The sequence below is a fragment of the Pipistrellus kuhlii genome, unplaced genomic scaffold (assembly GCF_014108245.1).
Source record: "Pipistrellus kuhlii isolate mPipKuh1 unplaced genomic scaffold, mPipKuh1.p scaffold_m20_p_10, whole genome shotgun sequence".
Taxonomy (NCBI): domain Eukaryota; kingdom Metazoa; phylum Chordata; class Mammalia; order Chiroptera; family Vespertilionidae; genus Pipistrellus; species Pipistrellus kuhlii.
The window spans coordinates 19,653,302-19,677,722 of NW_023425405.1; the positions used below are offsets into that span (position 1 = coordinate 19,653,302).

Sequence of the window (24,421 nt, forward strand, 5' to 3'; positions counted from 1 at the left end):
AGTAAGGCATAGGGGCCTTTCTGAAGTGTTTGCTGTGGATAGCATTATGTTTGTGCTGTGTGTGTGTGTGTGTGTGTGGTGTGTGGTGTGTGTGTGTGTGGTGTGTATGATGTGGTGTGTGGTGTGTATGATGTGGTGTGTGGTGTGTGTGTGTGTGTGTGTGTGTGGTGTGGTGTGTGTGTGTGTGGTGTGTATGATGTGGTGTGTGGTGTGTGTGTGTGTGTGTGTGTGTGGTGTGTATGGTGTGGTGTGTGTGTGTGTGTGTGTGTGTGTGTGTGGTGTGTGTGTGTGTGTGTGTGTGTGTGTGTGGTGTGGTGTGTGTGTGTGTGTGTGTGTGTGTGTGTGTGGTGTGTGTGTGTGTGTGTGTGTGTAGCACTCTGTGTTATAGCCAAATATGGTATGTGTGAAAACATCAACTGCCTGAGCCTGTGCAGCCAGGCATATGAATCTCCCAGATCAGAAAGGATTATTCGACTCCCCTATGAGTTGCAATGTGTAAGGTTTATAAAGTTAAGCACTTAGAATTCTGTCTTTAAAATTTAAATATTTAGATTGGGTCCCTAGGACACAAAAGGCAATGCCTGTTTCTCAATCGCTTAATTTGATTTTTCCCTCTCTATAAGTTGTTTTTCAAGGCCTCCTTCCCTGGATGTTCCCTATCGGAGGAATGCAATTAAACTCCCCTGCCCCCCCCTCCCCCCTGCTGCGACCCGACTGGGGCCGGAGCTGCGGGAGCACAGAGCAGACCCCCGAGGAGAACCCTGGTCACGGAGATGAGAAGGGGCTCGCCTTCCCTCTGGCCACGAACTAGAAGCGTTGGAAAGCCACCCAGGCTCCTTGGCAACGGCTCAGCCTCGGAGACGTTTTAATTGGAAATCTAAGGCCGGAGGGAAGAGGACACTCCCCGCGCCTCCTCAGCTGTGTGCAAGACCTTTAACTCAACGGGACGGCTGAGAAGGAGGGAGGTCCAGGGGAGGGCCATTCTGGAAAAAGAACAGACTTCCTCATGAAAATGGCACCGGGAGGTACACTGGCCCCACCCGCCACTGTGTTTGAGGTCCCCCTCCCTGGGGGCAGTTCTCACTCCTTGTTGGGGGCAAGCGCTCTCTAGCCAGGTGCAGACAGAGTCATAAGCTCTCAGCGAGGGAGCAGCTCCCAGTCACACTCACAACAAACCTAGACTCTCTCTGACCAAGCACATCGCCACCCAAAGGGGGCCTGAGCCGTGGGTGCTGGGCCCAGAACTCCCAGTGGCGCACTCAGAGGCACGGAGCGCCACTCCCCGCAGTGTGACAAGGATGGCTGGCAGAGTCCCCTTGCTCCTCCTCCTCCTGTCTGTAGTTTGGGGATATGAGTCCTGGCCGGTAATTCAGTGGTTAGAGGGTCGGCCCACACACCAAAAGGGGTCACAGGTTCGATTCCTGGTCAAGGGCACATAACTGAGTTGCAGGTTTAATCCCCTGTCCTTGCTGTGGCATGTGCAGGAGTCAAGCAACTGATGTGTCTCTCTCACATCAACATTTCTCTCTCTCTCCCACTCCCTCCCTCCAACTCTTTCTAAAAAGCAATGGGAAAAATATCCTAGGATGAGGATTCTTTTTTTTTTTTAATGGGGATATGAGTATATAGGTCATGCGATTGTCATGAGGAGTAGATGAGTGAGCCCATGTACGATTCTGGGCACAGTGGCAGGGGTACATACAATGCTGGGGTCACCCCTTGCTGTGCCTCCGTTTCCTGATCTGTGAAAGGAAGGCATGGACTGGACTTCTCCTCCTCTGGCAAAGGTAATGACCTGTGGATGTGTACATGCCAGACCCTAAGCCAAGTGCTTCACATGCAAGTGTTAGCTTGATCCTCACCATAACTTTCTGAAGGAGGAGCAGTCACACCCCATTTAACCAGTGGGGGGAGGGAGCTGGGGAGGAGCAGGACCCCAGGAGAGAGAGAGGCGGTAAGGAACTGACTCATGTGATGGCGGGGCTGGGGCAAGGGCAGGCCGGCCGGCTGGACACTCAGCCGGACGCGATGCTGCGCTTTGAGGCAGAACATCGCTGTCTCCAGGAAACCTCAGGTTTTGCCCTCCGGGCCTTCACCTGGCTGGACGAGGACCATCCTCGTTGTCAAAGGCAGCCTCCTCCACTCACACTGCAAGTCACCCGCAGCCACAGAGCACCTTCATGGCAACACTGAGACTCCCATGATGAAACACCTGGGCACAAGTGGGTGCCCACCACGGAGACCTCACTGTCCTCCCTCTCCCCGGTCTCTGCTGGATGCCTCGGGCGATGCTGTCCTGGCTGGGGGCCGTGCATCGCTGCTCGGGCCATGTTCTTCTCAGTTCAGAAACGTCCTTGGGACACAGGGGAGCTGGGGGCCAGCTTTGCATCCTGAGGCCACGAAGGGGCCACCTGCCCTCCCTCCCCACTGAACACTCAGCCATTCCAAGCAGTTGGCGCCTGATTCCTGCTATCTGTGCTATAAACAGCTTCCCCCCTGGGAGGTCTGCGCTGCAGGGTCTCCTGTCCGCCCCAAGGCCCCAGAGTCTCCAGCGGAAGTGGGCCAAGGTTTTAGACCAGACCCCAGCCCACCACTAGGCAGAATATGACTTTAGACAACTGGGGACCTTCTAACAGTTCCTTCTCCTACCCACCTGGCCACCCAGACCGGGGACCCACATGCACATCAAGGCCCAACAGCAGCCGTACATAAGTGTCTTCGAGAACTTCTACAAATGGCGGGTATTTGGGATCCACCCCAGGAGATTCTACAGTGAGGCCAGCACCCCACTTTTTTAAAGCCCCCCAAGTGACTGTAAGGGGCAGGTGCGGGAAGAACTATGGCCACACACCCAGAAGTGTACGTGCCAGCTGCAGTTGAGTCCTTGGGTCGCATTGTGCACAACGTGACTAACGGGATAGATACTCGGCGTAATCGCTGGAGATGCTTTTTGCTCTTGGGAAAACACTCCCTGAGTCACCAGGAAGTAGTGGGCTTTCTGTGACTGTGCTGTGGTTCAGGTCCATCCACAGAGCCATGAGACCAAGGCCTGGCAAGACCCTCCAGGGGACTGCTCTTAGAATTATGGCCCTTAGACATGGAAGAGGCCATCTGCTCTGTGCCCATATCCAGGAACAGCAGGGGCTATTTCTCCATCTCACAGATAAGACAACAGACCTCTAGGGAGGTTCCCTCACAAGCCACGTGCTACCTCAGAATTCAGGGAGTGTTTCTAGCTGCCTGTAGCCTCTCTCTCTCTCTCTCTCTCTCTCTCTCTCTCTCTCTCTCTCTCTCTCTTGCTCTTTTTCTCTCCCTCCCCTTCAACCTCTCTCCTTTCTCTGAAAAGCTCATTTAATGATCCTCCAGCCTGGCTGCAAATTAGTGATTTGTAGACCTGAAAGATGCTAATGATAGCGGTCACCAGCACCATCATCATAACAGTAAACATTTATGGAGCACCGTAATTACTCTTCATAATAATTTTATGTGTGAGATAAATCTGACCTAAGTCTGTAAAGAAAGGGGTCCTGCTAACAAGAGCCTTGTGTAAGTCAGAAATCTAGAGGCATCTAATGGGAAAGTCTCCGGGTCCAGGGGTGTTGTTCTGAGCTCAGATCGCGATGGGCCTCTCACTCAGTGTTAAGGGTCCTGTCCATCTTCTCTGTGCTCAGCCTGCGGCCAGTGGCTGATGGTAGCTCTCTGCTGTCCGTGCTGGCTGCGTTAGGTTTTCTTAAAGAAACACCCCGTTTCCGAAGTGTTTTTATCACAGAGTGATTCTTTGGAGCCAAGCATCTAATATCAATGAGTATTGGTAATGATTAGGATAAAAATAATAAGAAGAAGAATTACTATTTATTGAACACATGCTCTGTGCCTAAGGCTGGGCCAGGCAACTCTAACAACAACTTTGACATCTCCCCCAGGTTAAAGATTAGGACATTGAAATAGAGAGCAAATGACTAACTCACAGGAGAAGCAGAACCCACATGTGACCCCATGTCCACAAACCCCAACATTCTCTTGGGAAAGACCCAGAGGTCGGTGGGAGACAGGTCTCTGAGAGCGGGCAGCTAGCTGTCCAGAGCGGGTTAGCTCCCATTTAGACCCATTACGACCACTTGCTAGCACTGTGACATCCAGGTCCCTGTCAAGGTGTTGGGACGACCCCAAAGCCATTTTTTCCTCCTCTCTCGGTGTCCTCTCCCTGTCCTCTGCCACCAAGTACCAAGGACACGATCAGGACAAATGGCATTTTTACTTGTACCTTCAGTTTTGTTAGACTAAGAAAGCCTAAGAAGCCAACATGCAAATTTACCATAAACAGAAAAACTAAATTAACTCCCTTCAACAACCAATAAACAACAGGCCAGGCAGCATTAAAGTCCATAGCCAAAGAAAGAAAACTAAGCCAAAAAGAATCTTGTTACTTTTTACTTAACATTTGACAAAATGACATGCCCTTGTCTGCCCTTAAAATAAAATCCCATCACTACGTCCATGTATAATTTTCCCCCCACCTAAAGTCGAAGAGATCAGGCATTTCTCTGTTCATCCTGTCCCTTGGGTTTCTCACCGCGGGAATAATTCCTATGTTACACCTGTCATCGATCACTGCATCCAGTGGCTTTTTCTCCCTGTCCCTCAACATTTTGCTCACTTGATAAGGTCTGTGGTTGTCTGGACAAATGGCCTTCTCGGGCTCCGTGAGATTTCTGGTGATACAGGCAGAAATCCAGCGAAACAAATCCTGCCCGTGGCTTATCTTCGGGGTATCCTGCTAAATGTCCATCCGTGCTTGCTTTTCTCTTCTACAGCTGAAAGAAGGGGTAACCCCCACCCCCTCCCCCAAATCGCATTTCCCATATCAAACTTCAAAGCCTAGGGAGAGGCACGGCAGGCTTTTGCTGCCCGGCTCATTCATTTCCAGGCGGATCCGCTGGAAAGAGAGGCGGACCCTGGGTGTAATCCATTCCGTTCCGTCTCGGACAGAAACGTCCAGAAATCAGATCCTCCTAGTTGCCCGTGTCATCAGAGGCCTCTCCCTCCTCAGCTGGGAGAACCAGTGACCAAAAAAGCAACCGATTTTTCCTCTTGGAATTTGCCTTTCTTAGTCATTTTCAGAAAGTCGGAGTCAGCAACTTCAGAAGGAGTTTCATATTCTATCCCCTGCTCCTCCCCCCCTCCTTCCCATTTTCTTAGGCCAGTGGTCGGGAAACTGCGGCTCTCGAGCCACATGCGGCTCTTTGGCCCCTTGAGTGTGGCTCTTCCACAAAATACCACGGCCTGGGCGAGTCTGTTTTGAAGAAGTGGTGTCAGAAGAAGTTTGTTTAAAAAATTTGGCCCTCAAAAGAAATGTCAGTCATTGTACTGTTGATATTTGGCTCTGTTGACTAATGAGTTTGCTGACCGCTGTCTTAGGCAAAATGACACACTTCTGCTTGTTGGCCCCAAGACAAGCTCCGCTCTTGACGCTGTGAGTGCAAGGTTCTCTCTGTCACCACATCCAGGCACACAGCAGGTGCTCAGTGTTAGTGGAATGAATGAAGAAAAGCTAACGTTGAAAGAAAACCAGAAAACATTCCGTCTAATGCCTTTTATTTTGCAGATAAAAAAAAAACCGAGGCAGAGGACATTAGGAGGCAGCTAAAGTCCCTCGGGGTGTGGATACCTGACTCCCAGGCCCATGCTCATTCCACTGTGGGCTCCACTCCCCAGTCATGGGGTCTGGGGAGACCCAGTGTAGACAGCGTGCCCCTGCCCCGCCCCCACCCCGGGCAGGAAGCGTTTGCCTTTGTAGTGGGGAAGCAGGCACAGTTCCCGCCCAGCACGCCACTTTGACGTTTCCCTCCGAGTCTGTATTTTCTCTTCTGGGCGAACAAAGAGTCCTTTTTTAATCACATCAGCCTCACCTGCCCTCCTCCCTGCAATCTCTGCTGCAAGCAGCCTGTCCTCCGAGCCTGGCCTGGCATTCTTCAAAGATTCCTTACAGCCATCTGGCCGCCGGCCCTCCTCCCAGCCTCTGCTCTCAGGACCACTCCGAGGGCGTGGTGTGCCCTGCACCAGCTCTTACCCCGCCCTCCCAGCACAGACACCAGCCTTTCTGCCCCAAACAGGATGCCACAATTAGGAAAACAGAATTATCATTGCTAAAAGCAAACACAAAACTCGGGGGCATGCCAGGAGCCACAAGAGAATAGGCCAGGCAGATCCACCCGAAGATAAGCCATCTATCTCCATTACGCTCTGAATACTCAATTAGCCAACTGGTGGGCATGTCCACAGCCAGGCGACAGCCAGGCAGCAGCAGAAAGCGGGTTTTTCTCCCCTTTGTGTGTCATCACCAAGACACAGGAAGGCACGGAGAGTAAAGACCACATGATCTCCCGTCTGCTTGTCCAGTGACGCTAACCTTCGCGAAGCACAGTTTTTAATGGTGGGAAACCGCCAACTTCCAGATGAAAGTCAGGGATGTTATTTCACCGCCAAGCTGCGTTTCTTCTGAAAGGCATTAACATGGAGGAGAGCAGCCACGGGCCACTCCCTGGGATTGTTCTCGAGCATTCTGGACAGACCATAAGTAATTTGGTGAGACGCTCACAAAGGACGCCCGCTCTCTGTGTCTGCGGCTGCGGCATTTGGCGAGCCGGAGGCGATCAGAGCCACCAAAACGCAGAACAAAACTCTTATCAGAAGGTGTCATTTTTTCTAAATGTCATATATACAATTTTTATTGGAGCATGATGACAGAGAGTGAATAACTTACCATACATTTGCATAATAGGATACAGCTGTTAATTTATGATCCTAGGAAAGCACCAAGTTTTGTAGTTTGGGGCACTCAGAAGTTTTCATCTTTGGAAACTTTCCCCCCAGTTTTCTGCTTGTTTATTACTTACCTAGGGCTGCCACATAAAATACAATTGCCTGGTTAATTTTAAATTTCTGATGAACAGCGAATCATTTTTTTTTCTTTAGTATATGTATGCCTCGTGCAATATTTTGGACAAATGTATACTAATAAGTGATTCCTTGCATAGCTGAAATTCCCATTTAACTGAGTGATTGTATTTTCATATGATAAATCTGGCGACTCTATTATTACTTAATAAACACCGTAAACCCTACGGGCTCTGCTGGCAGGGAGGGGGCCTGTTGTTCAGGCACAGGCACCAGCCTCGGGGACTTCGGTACCGTTAGCAGAGTCAAAGGAATCGTTTATAACAGCGCCAGAGAATGGGAAAACTGAGGCAAGCGCACCTGGGACATTAGAACTATGTTTTTCAAACTTTTTTTTTTTACCCCAGCTTATCACTTCAGCTCAGAAAAGTGAATGAGGAGATTTTTAAATTTTATTTTATATTTTTAATTGATTTTTAGAGCAAGAGGAAAGGAAAAGGATAGAGATAGAAACATAATCAATTGGCTGCCTTGGAGCCTCGATGCTGCCTGGGGTCTCGGCAGGTGCATGTGGCTCCCCCACAAAGAGGGTCCCTCTGGGTCACCCCTGAGTCACCCCTGCGCGGCTCCTCGGGGTGCCCCCCTCCCTTACAGCTCAGAGCCCTCCTTCCCTTCTAACAAAACTCTCTGGCCACCCCGTGTGTCCAGGACAACAGTTTGCTAGGGACCAACAAAATGATCACATATCCAGGATCTGAGGACGTTAGAGGTTGTTATTGATCGCAGCAACCAAGGGTCCCAGGCAGGACCTGTGCACGCGCCCCACTGGGTTCATGCCCCTCACGAGGCACCTGCCTCTGGCCTGCCCTCAGCTCTGAGTGCGGAGCGCACCCTGGGACAACCCGCTTCAGGGAGGGCGGGAAAGGCCTCCTGTGCTGTCCTCGGCCTGGTGCCGTCACCGCCATCGGAATTATGCACAAGTGGCTTCTCATTCGCCCGCACTCCATGCTTCTGCCAGGCTCCACCCTCTCTGCCCAGTGACTCCACACAAGCCCCTCGGAGCCCCTGTGTCCCTGCCTATACAGTAAAAATTCAATGGAATGGCACAGGTGGAACGCACCCTGCACCTGCCCACAGGACTCAGAGTAGCTGCAGACCTCTCCCTTCTTCCGGAGACGCCATTGGCTCCGCTCCCAGCCCCCCCCACCCCCGGGCTTCCTCTCCCTGGCCCCACTGTGCACCCCCATGTCCTGTGCCCTGCTTCCTCGCCCCTCACCTGGGGCCGTGGCTCGGGGAGACGCAGAGGCCTCTGCAGGGGCCCGGAGGGGGCTGCTCTGTCTCACAAACTCTCCTCTCTCCTGACCGCACACAGGGGCAGCCTTGCGGGCAGGACACACAGCTCTGGCCACAGCCTGCGCCCCCCGGGAGTGGCTGCTGGAGAGTGGGAGCTGGGGGCTGCTCCTCTGCCTGTTTCCGTGTGGCCACAGATGGCCCTCCTGTCTTCCAAGGAGCCAGCCTTCTTCGTTAGGTCATCCCCCCACTCTGAGCCCGACCCCGTGACCTCTCATCCTGGACCCGCCAAGGCCGTGAGGCTGTCCTCCCAGGCGCTGCTGGGGGCCCATCTGCTGTCACCCTGAGAGGGTAGGAGACAGGGCCCTGCCACAGGCCTGGCCCTGCTCAGCCATGCCCACCCTTCAGGGCTGCTGCTGTCCTCCCGGGGCCCCCACTGCCCTTCCTGCCCCACTCCTGCCGCCACCTGGCCCGTGGATGTGGACTTGACCCCTGGCTGCCTGGCCCATCATCCCAGGAAAACCTCTCCAGCCCGCTGGTCCCCCCCTCAGGGCCTCCCTGTCACTCTGGCCCCTCCTTAAGGCCCGGTCCCTGGGAGAGGCCTCACCATGTGCCGGGGCAGGGGAGAGGGGTGGGGGGGACTGGGGAAAGGCAGTGGATTGAGGCCGTGGGCACATGGAGTGCTGCAGGAGCTGCAGACACGGAAGACAAAGGGAACAAACGATTCCTTAAGATCCGCGGCCAAAACAAATTGCCGTAATTAGCCGGTGCCGCTGCCAGTGCACACGGCGGCCGCGCGGCCGGCGCAAGGCGGGAGGCGCGGCTGCAGAGGACGCGTTCCAACAAAACGGCCGTAAACGTGCGGCCGTGATGGAACTCGCTTCAGTTTTGCTCCAAAGCCTTGTTTAAGTGCTTTTATTGTTTCTGTGCGGAAGAACACAGAGCGCTTTCTGAAAATGGCTTCAGCGGAAGCTCCCCTGCTCTGGGAAGTCTTCCCGACCCCCCGGCCCCCACCCCGGGGGCACACCGGTGGCCCCAGGGTGCCACTGCGTGTCCCCAGGGCGCCCGCACTCCCTCCGCGGGGGCCTGAGGGCTCGTCCGATCTGCCCTCCCGCCCCCCAGAGCAACGCGGGTATACAGCCGGCGCCGGGAGGCCATGCCCCCAGAACAACGCGGGGTATACAGCCGGCACCGGAGGCCGTGCCCAGCAGAACGCTGGTCAGCGTGTGGAAGAGGCAGTTTGTAAACACCAGGGAGGCCCAGAGGTTGGGAAGGGGACCTGCAGGACAGGTGAGTCCTTGTCAGAAAGGATCTGTCAGCAGGATCCCTAAGGTAAATAAAATCATCCAATAAACGCGAGAAGAAAGGAAACCATAAACAGAGGACCTTCTCTCGGGGGCATGGGGAGGGCTGGCGTGCCCCCCTGGGCCAGTCATCCTCTGGGGGTTCTGTCCCACCTTAGAGCAGCCCTCTAGGAAAGGTTAACAGAAGTGGGGCCCAGAGTGGGGCTTGGGGTGAAGCCCCCAGGGCTCAGGCAGCTCCGTCCAGAGGAGAGGACGCCCCGAACTGATGCTTCGGGGTCTGCAGGCCCAGCTGGCCCAGCAGATGGTGGTGGGAGGAGAGGGCCTTGGCTGGGAGCACTCAGCACTACCCCATTGCCCTAGACATGGAGTGTGTGGGTCTCACTTGCGGGGGGAGCTTCCGGCACCCTCTCTCCCCTGCCTGCGGGCTTCGGGGACACGTGCAGGAAGAATGCAATGGGGTAGCCCTTACCTCCCCTCCATGCCCACCTCAGGGAGGACAGCCCTCCCCATCTGGTAGGAGGGGGAGGGTCTGCCAGGCCACAGCTGAGCGGGGCCCACTGCCAGCCAGCTGGCAGGAGCCATCCCCCTCGCCCGTGGCCGGCCTGCACCCAGCACACAGAGGCTGGGCAGGAAGGCAGGGTCTCAGCTATTCTGAGCAGAAATCAGCCACCGAGGCTCTGAGACACATGCTGGAGTCCACCCCCCAAATTATTTTATAAACGTTTCCTCCCCAGGAGCCTCATTCCTCCTTATCCCAGCCTGCTCCGCCCTCTGAGAGGCCCGCGGCCACCGGACGCTGGTGCCAGCCGTTGCTCCGGGCCTGGGTGTGCTTAGCCTGCCGTTACAGAGGCCGTTCTTGCCCGGGAGCCCTCTCCCCTGAGAGCCACCTGCCACGGGGAGGGGGAGCGGCGCCTCGGGTGGGCAGGTGGGGAGCCAGGGCCGTGCAGGTGAGAGGCGGCCCTGCGCCCGGGCCCGGCTGTGTGGCCGTGGGCCAGCGGCCCAGCTCTGACACCTCCGCCTCCTCCCATGCAGAGCGCAGTCCTGTGAGGACCAGACAAGGTGACAGAGAGGCGTCCTCTCAGTTCCTGGCAGACGGAAGCGATCAGCTCTGTGCACACCCCGGGGTCTCCACAGGCCCCTGAGGGACAAGCACCCTGGGGGTGGGAAGGAAACAGACTGATGGGCTGGAAGAGGCGCTGGCTGGCAATGCCCCCATATCAGGGCCCGGCCACCGGCTGCACAGAAGGATGGGGGAGGAGGCTTCATTCACGCTTGAGGGCTCCCAGTAACAGACAAGGGAGGCAGAAGGACAAGCCTGTGCAAAGGACACAGGGTTCGAGAAGCCTGGTGTCCCCTCCAGCAGCAGTTCCCCGTTCCCACCAGCCCCGAGCCGGGCCTGCAGACAGGTGCCTGAGGGCCTGGCCTCCCTGCAGCTGCAGCCGAGCCCCATCGATGCTAAAGGAACATGGCTGCTCCCACACAACCTGGCTTGGGCCTGTGAGCAGGCCCTTATCCCAGTTAGTGGGGTGCACTGCAGGCTGTTTCCAGTGAACCCACCCCTGGCCATCCCGAGTCCAGGAGAGGGGGTGGTAGCACAGGTGTCATGGTTTCCAGCTGTGCGTGGGTCTGCCTATAGCCACAGAGCCCTGACCTTAGGCTTGCCCCCGGAGCGGGCCAGTGTTGAAGCATATCTCCAAGGCCCAACCAACGCGCAGGTGCAGGGTTTATCTTCTAGAATCTTCCCCCTCCTCTGATGACAGGAGTGGGGACTTCTCACGAGCCTCTCCCCCAACGAGGCCCCCGTGGAATCCCCAGTTCTCTGCAGCATGGCTGTCTATCCTGCGGCGCCCCCACGCGTGACAGGGACCCCCACGGCCTCTAGACAGCAGGCGTAGAAACAATCGATGCTTCTGTTCCTCATCGCCTGTCCCATAGCAGCAGAATTACACACAGAGCTTCTGAAGAAACCCTATGCATGTGGTGCCTTAGGAGGATCCCTCGCTTCAAGCCTCGAGGTGTGACCTCTGCCCATTGTACAGACGAGCCGAGGTGACCCTGGGAGCGTGCTGACTGGCCATCTTCCGCCCAGATCTGACAGAGGCCACGTCTCCGCTCTTCCATTGTGATAGGGAGATTCAAAAATCTCAGGTGTTTGTTATAAAAAAGTGATAAATTGCTCTTTAGATTTTTGATGTTTAACATCAAAACTTTCTCTTAGGGAGGGCAGGGGCATAGTTTAGCTGGTTTGATGGAATTGTTTGTTCTCTTACAAGGAGTGGTGAGTGAGGGCTTCGGTGTGGGCAAAGCGAGGGCAAGCCCCCTGACCCCTCGAGGCTGTGGTTCCTCTTCTCAGCACGAGAGGGGTGGGCGGTGTAACTCCTGGGCCTTTATTTTTTACCGTCGTCCTGTGGCTGTCCTCCTCGCCTGACAGCTGGGAGCACTGGTCGACCCTGCCCCAAACTGGCCAACAGATGTGCCTCCCTTCCGGGCATTTGTTAAATGTGGTTCCAGACGCCACGTCAGGCATTAGACATGGTTCTTGGGCAAAGAACTTTTTTTCTTTTTTTTCTTTTTTAGCTTGTCCTCTCCACTTATATCCTAAGATGTGAGAATGGACTGAGCAGGCAAGAGGGAATTGAAAAAGAGCTCAGGGGGAAAAAAACAAAACCCCAAAGCCCTGCTCTAATGAATCCTATCACAGCGAAGATCTCTATCTAACCAGGAATTCTCAGTCCAGACAATGGCTCATTTATTTCCAACAATATTCAATCCGGCTGCATTCCCGGCCAACAAAGGGATTTCTACAGGTTCTGGGAGCTGGTGGCAAAGGGATTTAACCCACACGGAAGGGAGAGCTGCTCGGTTGTAGACGCCCAGGCCTGAGGGAGGGAGACCTTTGTAAATAACTCGGAAGGTGGGCTGCTGACATGCAGTACCTCCCGGGCAGCACCTCACCTCCCGGCGGCGGTGGGAGACGGAGATGGAGCACCTCCCTGCTCAGGGAGGACGAGGAGGATGTCTGGGTGAATATGTGGGAGAGATGGTGCTGCTGGCATGGTACGCCGAGCCAGCAGCAATCAGAGGAAACGGGCCCTTCCTTCCAGGCCCCCAGATGATACGTTTTTATAAACATCCAGGCAGCAGGGGCTCCCGGGCTCTCCAAACACATTTCAGGTTCATGGTCAGCGAGGCTCTGTCCTGAGCGTGGGCACTGAAGAGGGGCAGGAAACCGGAAGGCGGGAGGGGTCTGGGATCAGCCTTCTGCATTTAGCATGCAGTGTCTTTTAGACCAAGTGGACAAAAAATAAATTCCAGTGCTTAAAGCTCTTATCTTTGTTTACCATTCCCCAAACACTGAGTGACCCGGGCCCTGACTCAGGTGAATTATCAGCGCCTGCACACAGGACCAAGGATGGGAAGGCAGGGGCCGGGGGCCGGGGACGAGGGCGGGGGGCCGGGTGGGGGTGGGGGATAAGTAGAGCAAGTGGATCTCTCCACGTTCCTCTGACCTTTGTGACATTTATTAGGTCTGGCAGAGTGACCTGGGACCTGCTAATGTCGAAGGCTGTCCCGGGGGAAGGGGGAGGGTTGTGACTCATCAGACCAGCCCAGAGGTGAAAGGCACCGTGGAGCTGCCCACTTCCACCTCCTGCTGGTGAGCGATCCGTGAAGATCCCACAGAGACCCTGTCAGATGCTCAGTAACAGCTTTGGGAAATCTTAGTGGGCACGGGGCTTGCCTAGTTCCCTGTTAAGTTCCTCTCATTTGGCCTGGCCCGCGCGGCTCAGTGGTTGAGCGTCGACCTATGAACCAGGAGGTCACAGTTCAATTCCCGGCCAGGGCACATGCCTGGGTTGTGGGCCTGATCCCAAGTAGAGTCGTGCAGAAGGCAGCCGATCAATGATTCTCTCTCCCTCTCCCTTCCTCTCTGAAATCAATTATATATATATATATATATATATATATATATATATATATATATATATAATATTCCTTTCATTTGAATACCATTTCCTACATTTGAGTCAAAGTCCTTCTCTCTTGGACTTACCCACTGGGCCCGATTCCGCTCTCAGTAACTACAGGGGACGTCCTTTCCCTTTGCCACACGCCTGCACTCAGCCACGTGACTGCGCCCTTGCTTCTCCCCTGGGCTTGCTCAGCCTCCTAGGAGGGTGTGTGGGTCCCTCCTGCTCCATCCCCTCTCCCCGCGCCCATCCTCTAACCCCACTGGTCTGGCTTTGGCCACCCCTCCCTCCCCCAGCTGACCGATGCAGTGGCCTCTCCTGGTTCTGAATCTCCTTGGCCGTGTCCAGGAGATCGGGGACACTGTCTGGGTCCCTTCCTTTCCAGTCTCTCTGTCACCTGTCCCCGGACAGTCCTTCGGTTCAGGCCCCAGCATCCAGCCTTTCTCTCCCACCCCGTCCCAGAGCACTCATTCATCTCCCCGGGCCTCACACCCCTCCAGGCTGAGCGCCTTCTGGAGGAATGAAACCTGGGGATCACTCTCTTCTCATCACTCCCTGACCCCTTATCTCCAAAGACCCATCTCCTTTAAGTAAGACATTACTTAAGTAAAATATAAAAATAAAAATAAATTAAAATTAAAAAAAAAAAAACCTTTAAAAGACCCACCTCCTCTGGCAAGTCTTCCCCTATTATAATATATATACTAGGAAGCTTTTAAGACAATACCAATTCCTGCCCCGCGATTCACACCAATTACTACTGAGTGTTCTGGGGTGAGGCCCTGCCATCAGGAGGGAGCAGCCAAGATGGAGAATGACTGCTCAGATTGCTTCTCTCTTTCCCATTCCGATGGCGGACACTGGGACCGGAGCTCATCGCTTTTGCCTGGACTATTGCAGTAGTCTCTCCTGTCTTATTTCCAAGCTCTTCCAAACATCCAGCCTACACAGCATTGCAAGATCAGGAAATACCACTTTCAGTGTTACCTCCACTCTTCAGAAACCTTCAATGGCTCCCTATGACTCTATTAATAACTCTTTGCATGAACAAGTATATGGTTTCCCAAATACATAGTAAGCTGTATAGTAGGCGACTGTATCTTATCTCTTTTCCCCCTCCCAACCATCTAGCTCTGCAAAATGTATGTCAGGTATTCAACATTTACCTGGGAGACAGCGAACAAAAAGAATTTGTCTGCAAATTAAATGCAGGGAACGTGGGCTGGGTGGTTTAACTGGCACTTAGATACGGGCTTATTTCTTTAAGCATCATATACAATCAATGTGAATAATCCATGGCCATGGAGAGAACAGAATCCCAAATATTAAAAAGCAGCAGATAACCCAAAGACCCGAATCTAGTTCACTGTAGTGTATGTTTTATGCTTATGACTGCTTGTGTCTGGTAATTGGGACAATTTTTAGAAATTCAGTAATTAGATGTGCCTTATTTGCCAACCCCCTCCCTCAACACACACACACACCCACACTACAGGAAGAGATAACTCAGCTCCCCAAATAATGCACTATTTTTTCTCTTGACCCTTTCCTGGAATAGAGATAGTGGTTCGGTTGCAGCCCGTTGGAGAGGGCGGGGAGAGAGGGTGAGAGAAAATAGAAGGAACCTAAGGAGAGTGGTGACAAGCTGCTTTTCGGCTGATGCGCTGTTGAAGTTGTAGGCAGTATGTACCATCAATGTGTAAAACCGTTCAAAATATCTACGAAAGCTGAACACACACATCCCTGTGACCCAGCAATCGGTCCTAGGTGTGTGTATCCCCAACAGAAACATGCACATAACATACATTTCGGCACACCTGCTTGCCGAAAGCCATGTACACGCATGTGCGGTTTACTCACAACGACCCACAGACTGGGAACACAGCAAACGTACAGAAAGGAACAGACTGTGAGGTGGCACGCCGGGAGCAGGCACAGGACAACTTCATGCCAGGCCAGGGGATGACTTTCAAGACACCAAATTGAGCACAAGAAGGCAGGTGCCCACACCTATGTATGTAAAGTTCTTACACAGACAGAAGTAATCTTTCGTGCGAGAGGGCAGAGGAATGGTTACTCTCGAGGGCGCTCAGAGACTGGAAATCCTCCGTGTCTTGATCTGACGCTGGTCACACAGGTGTGCTCGCTTTGGGAAAATTCACTGAGCTACACTTTGGTTTGTGTTATATTTTGTTGTATGTATGTTATGCTTCCATAAATGGAAAGAAGAAAGAAGGAAGAAAGGAAGAAAGGAAGAAGGAAAGAAGGGAGGGAGGGAGGGAGGGAGGGAGGGAGGGAGGAAGGAAGGAAGGAAAGAAGGAAGGAAAGAAGGAGGGAGGGAGGTCTGGGCAGCACGGCATGATGGGAAATCCCTGGCATCTGAAGATTTGATTTAGTTCCGACTCTGCCATTTACTAGCTGTGTGACCTCGGACAAGCCATGGACCTCTCTGGATCTGTTTTCTTTGTCAGTAAGATAGGCAACAGAAGCTCCCTCCTCACCTCAGTGTGGTTGTGAGGACAGTCCTTTGGGCAGGAAAGGATAGTAGGAGGCAAGTGCTAGTATTATAGATCTCTAAAGACAGACATTGCTCCAGGGTGAGCGCTACGAATAAAGCTCAACCCAGGGCCATGGGCTGTGAGTGCTGACACTGTGTGTGTGTGTGTGTGCGCGCGCGCACGCGTGTGCGTGCACAGGCTGGTTACCGTGTTCTTTCATTACAGCTCTCCCCGCCCCCCATCTCTTACGGCCTGGACCTCAGAGTACAGAGCACCTGGAATAAGCCACGTGTTCGTGTGAGATGAGTCTGTCTCTTTCCTTTCAAAGTGGATATAAATAGATGCTATATATACTTTCCTAATTACCTTTTCTGATGTATGCATGCATGTCTGCATCTAAACGTGCCAAATTCTTTAAACCGGCACGTAGGACTTTCCGGGCATTGGCTGGGCCGCCCTCCTCCTGCCCCCCTGCAGCCATGACCTCCCACCCCCATGGCTTCTCGCTCCACGCCTGAAGCAGCTCACTGGCCACATCTGTGAAGCTCAGAGTGAAAAGACCTCAGCGCTCTGCGGAGAGAACTGGGCCATGAGGAGCCCAGGCCCTGCTCAGGCCCGCCCTGAGGACTCCACCCTCACCTTGGACACCGGCGGCAAGGGGCGGGGCTTTTCTCCTGGGTCTGTGGGCAAAAGGGCAAAACGAATCTCACCACATTGCCCTGGGCTGGTTTCATATTATAGTCTTATGTGCCCCGGGGAATTGGAGCAAATGGAAATCTCTGTTCTTCATCCGGTGTATCGCCCGTGGCTGTCCCAACGCTGGAGTGCTGCATCCTGAGGGATTTTAAGTTCCTGTCTCCTGGAGGGGAGGGAGGCTGGGATAACTCAGCCGGCCTTACACGATGCCAAGTGCAGCAACACGGGGGCAGGGGACGGGGGTAGAAGCACCATCGATACTGCTTCTGCTGCTGTTGCTACGACTCGGAGGAACAAAACTGAAGCCACCCTGTTTATATTTCCTTTAGCAAAATAGGACATGATAACATTCCTATTAGGTCCCAATCTCCAGGAAAAATCTTTTCTTCTTTTTTCTATTGCTTTTCAGAGAGAGAGTGAAAGGAAGGGTAGGAGAGGGAGAGAGAGGGGGGCGAGGGAGAGGGAGAGAGGGAGAGAGAGAGAGAAAGAGGGAGAGTGAGAGAGAGAGAGAGAGGAAGAGAGGGAGAGGGAGAGAGAGAGAGAAAGAGGGAGAGGGAGAGAGAGAGAGAGAGAGGGAGAGGGAGAGAGAGAGAGAGATCTATTGTAGGCATGTCAAACTCAAAGACTAACACAGGCCAAATAAAAGGCATGCAGCCGGGGGTGCGAGTTTGACATGCTTGATCTATTGGTTGCCTCCCACATGCACCCCAACTGGGGGTGAGAAGCAAACCTATAACTCAGGTACGACCCTTTGGTGCATGGCTGACACTCTAACCATTGTACCACACAGGCCAGGGCTCTGGGGGAAATCTCTTTTTCTTTAAATATATTTTTATTGATTTCAGAGAGGAAGGAAGAGGGAGAGAGAGATATAAACATCAATGATGTGAATCATTGATCAGTTGCCACTTGGCTGCCTCCTATTGGGGATTGAGCTTGCAACCTGGGCATGTGCCCCCAATAGGAATCAAACCCAACCCTACAGTCCACAGGCCGATGCCCCATCTACTGAGCCAAACCAGCTAGGGCTTGGGAAAATCTTTTTAAAGCAATGACATTTTTTATTTTCTTTTTCTCATGTATACTCCACACCATATTTAGGGTGTATGTGTAGATGTGGGTGACTCAGGGTGTGTGTGTGTGTGTATTTGTCCAGCGTACAGAGAAAATGTACACAATAATCTAAACGTAGCAAAGTGATATTAATAGGAGAGAGTAGTATGATTTCCTCTTCAACGGCTTTATCTAAAGATTTTCCATGAAGTTCCTTTAACCATCAGAACTATTTATTGCATTTAGATATTGGTTTGCAGATCCTAACCTATATGATTGAAACACTAAGAAACCAAGAACCTTAAAAATAAAATTCAAATTATTGCCCATTCAAAATCAAACGCAGATGAAAAAAGTCTCCCTAAAAATGAAGGAATGCTGGATTGGGAGTGTAAACCACCACACAAAGATTCAGTTTACTGTTTAAATTTCTATTTTCCCCAATATTTATTCATTAAGTATTTAGTTGATATTTCCCAATGGTAAATATTAGTAAATATTTAATACTGATTTTCAGCCTTCTCAGGGCACTTACTTATGCTATGAAGTAAGCCCCAGCCAAGTAAATTCTATCGGATTTTAGAATCGCTCTCCTCTCTGACACATCCTTACAGCTTCGTACAAACGGAGGGCCTCCCGAGGAAATGAGCTCCCTGCTACGAATATGTCCGAACAGAAGTGTTTCCAGTTTGTTCGGTTCATTCAGTTTCCAGAGACCTTTCACCGCTCGTTTGCCCTGTCACAACCCACAGGTTGAGAACCGCTAGCAGAGTCGCCTAAGACCATTGGAAAACACAGATATTTACATTCCGATTCAATAACACTAGCAAAATTACAGTTATGAAGTAGCAACGAAAATAATTTTATGGTTGGGGGTCACCAGAGCATGTGGGTCATGGTGTTAGGAAGGTTGAGAACCACTGCCTTAGAAGAAAAGGGCTCTTTTCTAAAACACGCCCACCATACCATCATCCCACTAAAAATGAGCCAGAAGCTCCTAAGCACACAAAATATCCACGGAGGGGCCAGGGTTCTGTGATTGCCTTTTTCTTTTTTTTCTTTAGTGGTTTGAACCAGCATCCCACCAAGTCCACCCACTTTCACCTGCTGCTTCTTATTCTCCGTAAGGATCTCTGTGTGGACAACACTTCCTTCTAGCAGCTGCCCCATCCCAAATGCTGGGACTCGTGCCCCTTGTCAGTTCTCCCACAGCTTCCATCCTATACCTCTCACCACTGGCTTGCATCCTGGGACAGACAGTGAGCTCTGAGATGATGGGAAGGCTCAGTGGGTCCCAAAGGAACGTCCCTGTGCCCAGCACAGTGCCTGGCCAATAGTATGCACCAACTCTCTCTGGGTTGGATGGATAAGTAAATAAATGAGCTCCCCAAAAGAGGTGTAGTTCCCGTTCCTAAGCCCACGTTCATTAGAAGGACTTACTTAGGAGTCCGCTTCCCCATGGAGCTGGGTCCCAGCACCGAGCCCCCCACCTGGCACACAGAAGGTGTTTGAGGGGTTGCTGAATGAGAAACGCTTGGGTTTCCATTCCAAGTTCCATCTGTGTGACATGGGGTTCATGGCTTTCCTCTCTGGGGCTCATTTTCTCCACCTCTACGATGAATCTGGATTCAGGATTTCTAAGGTCCTTTTGGGTCTAACTTGTGATTCTGAGTTGGGGCTCAGCCTCCCAGGGAGTCCCCATTTGCCATACATTTGCTGCCCTCTGCTGGCAGGATTGGCTCAGAATCCCTTTGTCCCAGATTTTCCTGAAAGAACCACAGGCAGCAAAACTAGGTCCTGGTGGGTGGACTGGTTAGTAAGTGGGACAGGAACCTAAAACATAGTCCCATTAAAACATAGAGGCCTGAGCCTCCCTCACCCCGTCCCGGAAAGAGGATCCTGAGGTAGCAGACAGACAGAAAGACTAGCAGTGGTCTGACCCCTCAGGCTACACGTTAGAACCTGGGAAGGGAAGGACTTCAAAGGAAAAGATGGGGCCCAGGCTCCCCTTCCGACCAATAACCAAATCAATAGTATGTGCCAACGCTCTCTGGGCTGGATGAGTGAGTAAATAAGGGGACAGGGCCCAGCATCCATCTGTAGCAAAAGCCGTCCCTGCATCTCATGTTCCCCCACATCAGACCTGCCGGGCCAAGCTAATGCTCACGTGTGTAAATTAAGCCAAAAGCTTAGAAGCACAGTTAAAAGCTCCTCCAGGGAAATAATAAATGAAGACTTTGACTTTATCATACAAATATCCCTTAGTCCAGTGGTCTCGAGCCACATGTGGCTCTTTGGCCCCTTGAGTATGGCTCTTCCACAAAATAGCATGGCCTGCGCGAGTCTATTTTGAAGACGTGGCGTGGTGTTAGAAGTTTAAGTTTAAAAAATTTGGCTCTCAGAAGAAATGTCAATCGTTGTACTGTTGATATTTGGCTCTGTTGATTAATGAGTTTGCCCATCGCTGCCCTAGTCCATCTTAGCACATTTTCTTCCAAACAGTCTCACCCAAACCCACAGGAGGCTGCGACCCCTCAAAGATCTTCAGACCTCTGTGCCGAACACACAAATGTCCTTTCTGTCAATGTCGTTTCGCAGGGTGAGGGCCAGCGCGGTGCAGAGCCACTGCAGTGGAAGTCGTCAGGGGGTGTCCAGGTCTCCCAACACGGGGTGCTATTAGCTCCATACCTACCCGCCCCCCAGCATCTAATCAATATTTCCCAACTTTTCCTAAGGTGATAGGTGACAAATGGACTCTTGTGATTTCCATTTGTATTCCTGTCATGACAACCTGTATTTCTTCTCCCGTGCTTTGCCTCTTCGTTAGTCTTTGGCCCTAATTTCTCTTCTTAGCTCTTTAGGTTTTGCTACTATTTATTAATCCTTCATAAATGTTGCAAACTTTTCTTTCTTCTTTTTCTATTTCGCTATTTGTCCTGTTACTTTATGAGTCCCTACTATCACAGTTTCCTCATTGACTAGCTGTCTGGCCGGTTTGTGGGGAGGAGTAAATAATGCAGTGTCTGTGCCATGCGTAGCCTGCTGCGTCACCAGGTCTCCATAAGTGCCGATGACGTTTAATAACGCAACTTCTCCAAGTGACCCTCAAAGACCCCAGCTCCCAGCCGGGCCTGCCTGGCCTCCATGTCCCGCGCTGTGAAGAAGCACAGAGAGCATTCTGCTCCATAGGACCTGCGGGGGCTCACCACTCGCCATCGCGGTGGTGTCGGCTTTGGATCTGATGGGGGTTCCATTTCGGTGTCCACTAAAGTGGGAGCAGGACTCTAACGTGCATGGAAAAGACAGAAGGTTGTGCGACTCGGTCTAACTCCTCCTTTGTCACCTCCCTCCGGCAGATGGCCCCCGAGTACTGCAGCCTCCAGGAAGGCCTGCCCTACCTGGACATGGTGATCGCCGAGACCCTGAGGATGTACCCCCCGGCTTTCAGGTAGGCTCTCGCCCCACGTCCCTTCAGCATCGCTGCTTGGAGTCCTCGCTTGTCCGGTCTGCCACCACCTGTGTTATCACCGACGCTGGACCCCAGCTCCTGGAGGCGGGATCTGAGCCTGAGGTTTCCCAGGGGCACTGGAGGTGATGCCCTCCATGCAGCAACCGTAGCAACAAGTGTCTTAGCATGGCCTTCCTCCTCAACCCACGCTGGTCTCTTTGGCCTCCTCCCTTTAGACCACATGTGTCAAACACAAGGCCCGCGGGCCAAATCCGTCCCGCCAGGCCTTGCAATGTGGCCCGCACCGCGCTGTCATCACTGCACTCCGCTGCGTTTCCATCACAATGACAGTTTATGACTGTTCAGTAAACCATTTGGCCCGCGATTTAGGCTGGATTTTAGATTTTGGCCCCTTCTTTGATTGAGTTCGACACCCCTACTTAGACGGTGTTTGCCATTCCCCTGGCCCATTCCTTCCTTCCTTTATTCAGCAACTGTTTATTTATTTTTAAAAATATATATATATTATTGATTTTTTACAGAGAGGAAGAGAGAGGTATAGAGAGTTAGAAACATCGATGAGAGAAACATGGACCAGTTGCCTCTTGCACACCCTACTGGGGATGTGCCTGAAACCAAGGTACATGCCTTGACCAGAATCAAACCTGGGACCTTTCAGTCCATAGGCAGATGCTCTATCCACCGGTTTTGGCAGCAACTATTTATTGAGCATCTGCCTTGTGCCATGCACTAAGACGGTGGCCAGCAAAGTGCGGCTCGTGAGCCACGGTTTGCCACTCTGTTGACTGATGAGTTTGCTGATCACGGCACTAGGAAATGAACCACGTAAGAAACAGACACACACCTGTGCCGTTGAAGTTGACATTCTAGTGGGGAGGAGGCCGCCAAGGCCTGGTCCCCAACAGTCCACACCTGTTCTGTCTTCTAAGTTCCAAGCCAAGGTCTGACTGCGCCACGCCACACTGTTCCTCCCTGCCTCCCTCCCCAGCCACTGTCGGCTCTAACTGAGCTTCATGTTATGTTTGGACACATTTCAAGGGCTCTGTGACATTTCTCCAAGGCACATCCAGCCACACTCGCCTGTGGGTGCCTGGAGAGCAGGCACCAGGCCACCTGCTTCTTTCAGCATCCCCCTCAACCAGGCATCTCATGGCGCCTGGGGTCTCATCTTGATTTCAGGCTCCAGAATCAGAAGCCATGCAAAGCATTTAACTGTGTATCATCAAGTCCATCCACATTTCTATGAATAAATAAACCCCAAGGAGATTTGAGAAAATGTGGATGATGTTCAGGTATCTTGAAATTATATTCCAAAAACATCATTAGAGAGTGTGGTTGTAGATATTGTCCAATACATTCAGGCCCAGAGCAAATACAGAGAATTCCAGGGTGTGAGGCATAACACGTGGTCCCCGCGGGCATGGGGCTTCGGTCACCTCCCCGGGAGCCATGGGGACGCCAGGCCCACCCGCTCCCCTCAGACCAGGGTGAGGAGTGACTCCAGGGGCCTGCCCTGATTTGGAGGGAGCCGCAGAGCAAACTATATCCAATCTCTGTGTTTTAATCATTTATAAGCCAACATCCTTCCAATAGAACTTGGGTGGCTGCTATACACATTGGAAGAAAATCCAAAACAAGACGTTCAGGGATACAACAAAGACTGTCGAAAGGAAAGAAGCCTTTAGGGGGCCCCGGAGACACCGATGTCCCAGGTCAGGCCCGCCAGGGGCCAGGGCTCCCGGCACAGGGGGAACTCAGCTGAGCCGAACAGTCGTGTTCTCTGAGTGGGAGAGGAAAACGTATAAATTCATCATAGGCACATCATTTCCTGGATCTGAACTCAATCACACATTCATCACCAGACCCTGAATAGAGTGACAAAGTGGACAGGCTCTTAAACACACAATGCAGCAGCCAGGTCTCCGGCTCTCCTGCCGGCCGGTATCCGCGGCACACGGGCGCTCCCACTCCGGGCGGGACAGAAACCAGAGCACTGGATGCCTTTGTTAAAATTCCCTCACAAAGCCGCCTGGAGTGCAGTGACCTATAATGACAGCACGGGTCCAGACCAGTGATTTTCTACCTTTTTCATGGCACACATAAACTAATTACTAAAATTCTGTGGCACACCAAAAAGTATCATTTTTTCAGGCCTGACAAAAAAAAAAAAAATGGGTATCATTTTTATTCATTCACACTGGACAGCTATTGTTGTTGGCTGTTGCCATTTTTTAATTTGACAGTCTAAGGGAAAAGAGGTCAGGGCCCCTGACTAGTCAAGTATGGCATGTTTTAAAAAGTTGTATGGCACGCCGGTGGAAAATCACTGGTCTAGATATAAAGTTAGGGCAGTCTTGGCCCAGCCCTGAGTTTGCTGTGTGACCTTGGGTAAGTTCTATACTGCTCTGGGCTTCTGTGTCCTAAGTGTTCAATGGGCACACGTGCCTACTCTGCCTGCCCCACGGAGTAGTGAGAATCAGTGGGATAGTGATGGGAAACACACTCCTTTCCAAGCAGCCTGCTATGGAAGGTAGGAGGTAAACAGCAAGAGGCACTGAGCTTTGAGTCGAGTGGCCAGCTTCCGGTCCTGCTCCAACTTCATGCAAGCCATGATCTCCTGGGCCTCCCCTTCCATTGGCATTTTTAACCAATGTTAAAAAAGTATCAGCTCTGCTGATTTCCGTTATCAAACAACAGAAATGAGACAGGCAAACCATCACTATTCTCACCCAAACAAGAGGCCAATTCGCTTTGGCCCAGGCAGAGGATTTGAGATGAATGTAAGGAGAAGGAGAATTTTATTATTCTAGTCTAGTCTAGTCTAATTCTATTCTTCTATTCCATTTTATTATTCCTTTAATCTCAGAAAAAGCCTGCCAGCTTCTCCCAAGCACTGATACGACTTGACTGACACCCTCATCCATAAAAATAACTCAGAAGGGACCTTGTGAAAAGCATAATTCTTATTGAAAGGTTATTAATGTGAGTCCAATTTCTGTGCAGTAGAATTCAGAGGCTTTTCTGGCCTTTTATGCAGCCTAACGGAGCCAGAGAGGCCACCATGTTCAGACGGGAGGGCCCTGTTTTCTGTTTTGTAGGGGGTTTTGCATCCAGGTGCAAGCTATTTCCGATAAAGACGACAACGAGGGGTAGCCTTGTCTGATCCTTTCTGAGCTGAGGCTACATACCCCTCCCCCATCTTCCTGCTCACAACTGGGGTTTTGCTCCCAGACAGACGCAAGCACA

The 24,421-nt window shown here is 52.1% G+C and overlaps 1 protein-coding gene across 1 annotated transcript in view; it reads left to right on the forward strand.

Annotated features, from left to right (window-relative positions):
* Window positions 1-24,421, forward strand: part of TBXAS1 (thromboxane A synthase 1) — a 137,591-nt gene that overhangs the window by 107,882 nt on the left and 5,288 nt on the right. The window contains exon 11 of the mRNA XM_036428602.2: window positions 21,063-21,154. Coding sequence (XP_036284495.1) covers window positions 21,063-21,154 — 92 coding nt within the window. The remainder of the gene's footprint in view (window positions 1-21,062; window positions 21,155-24,421) is intronic.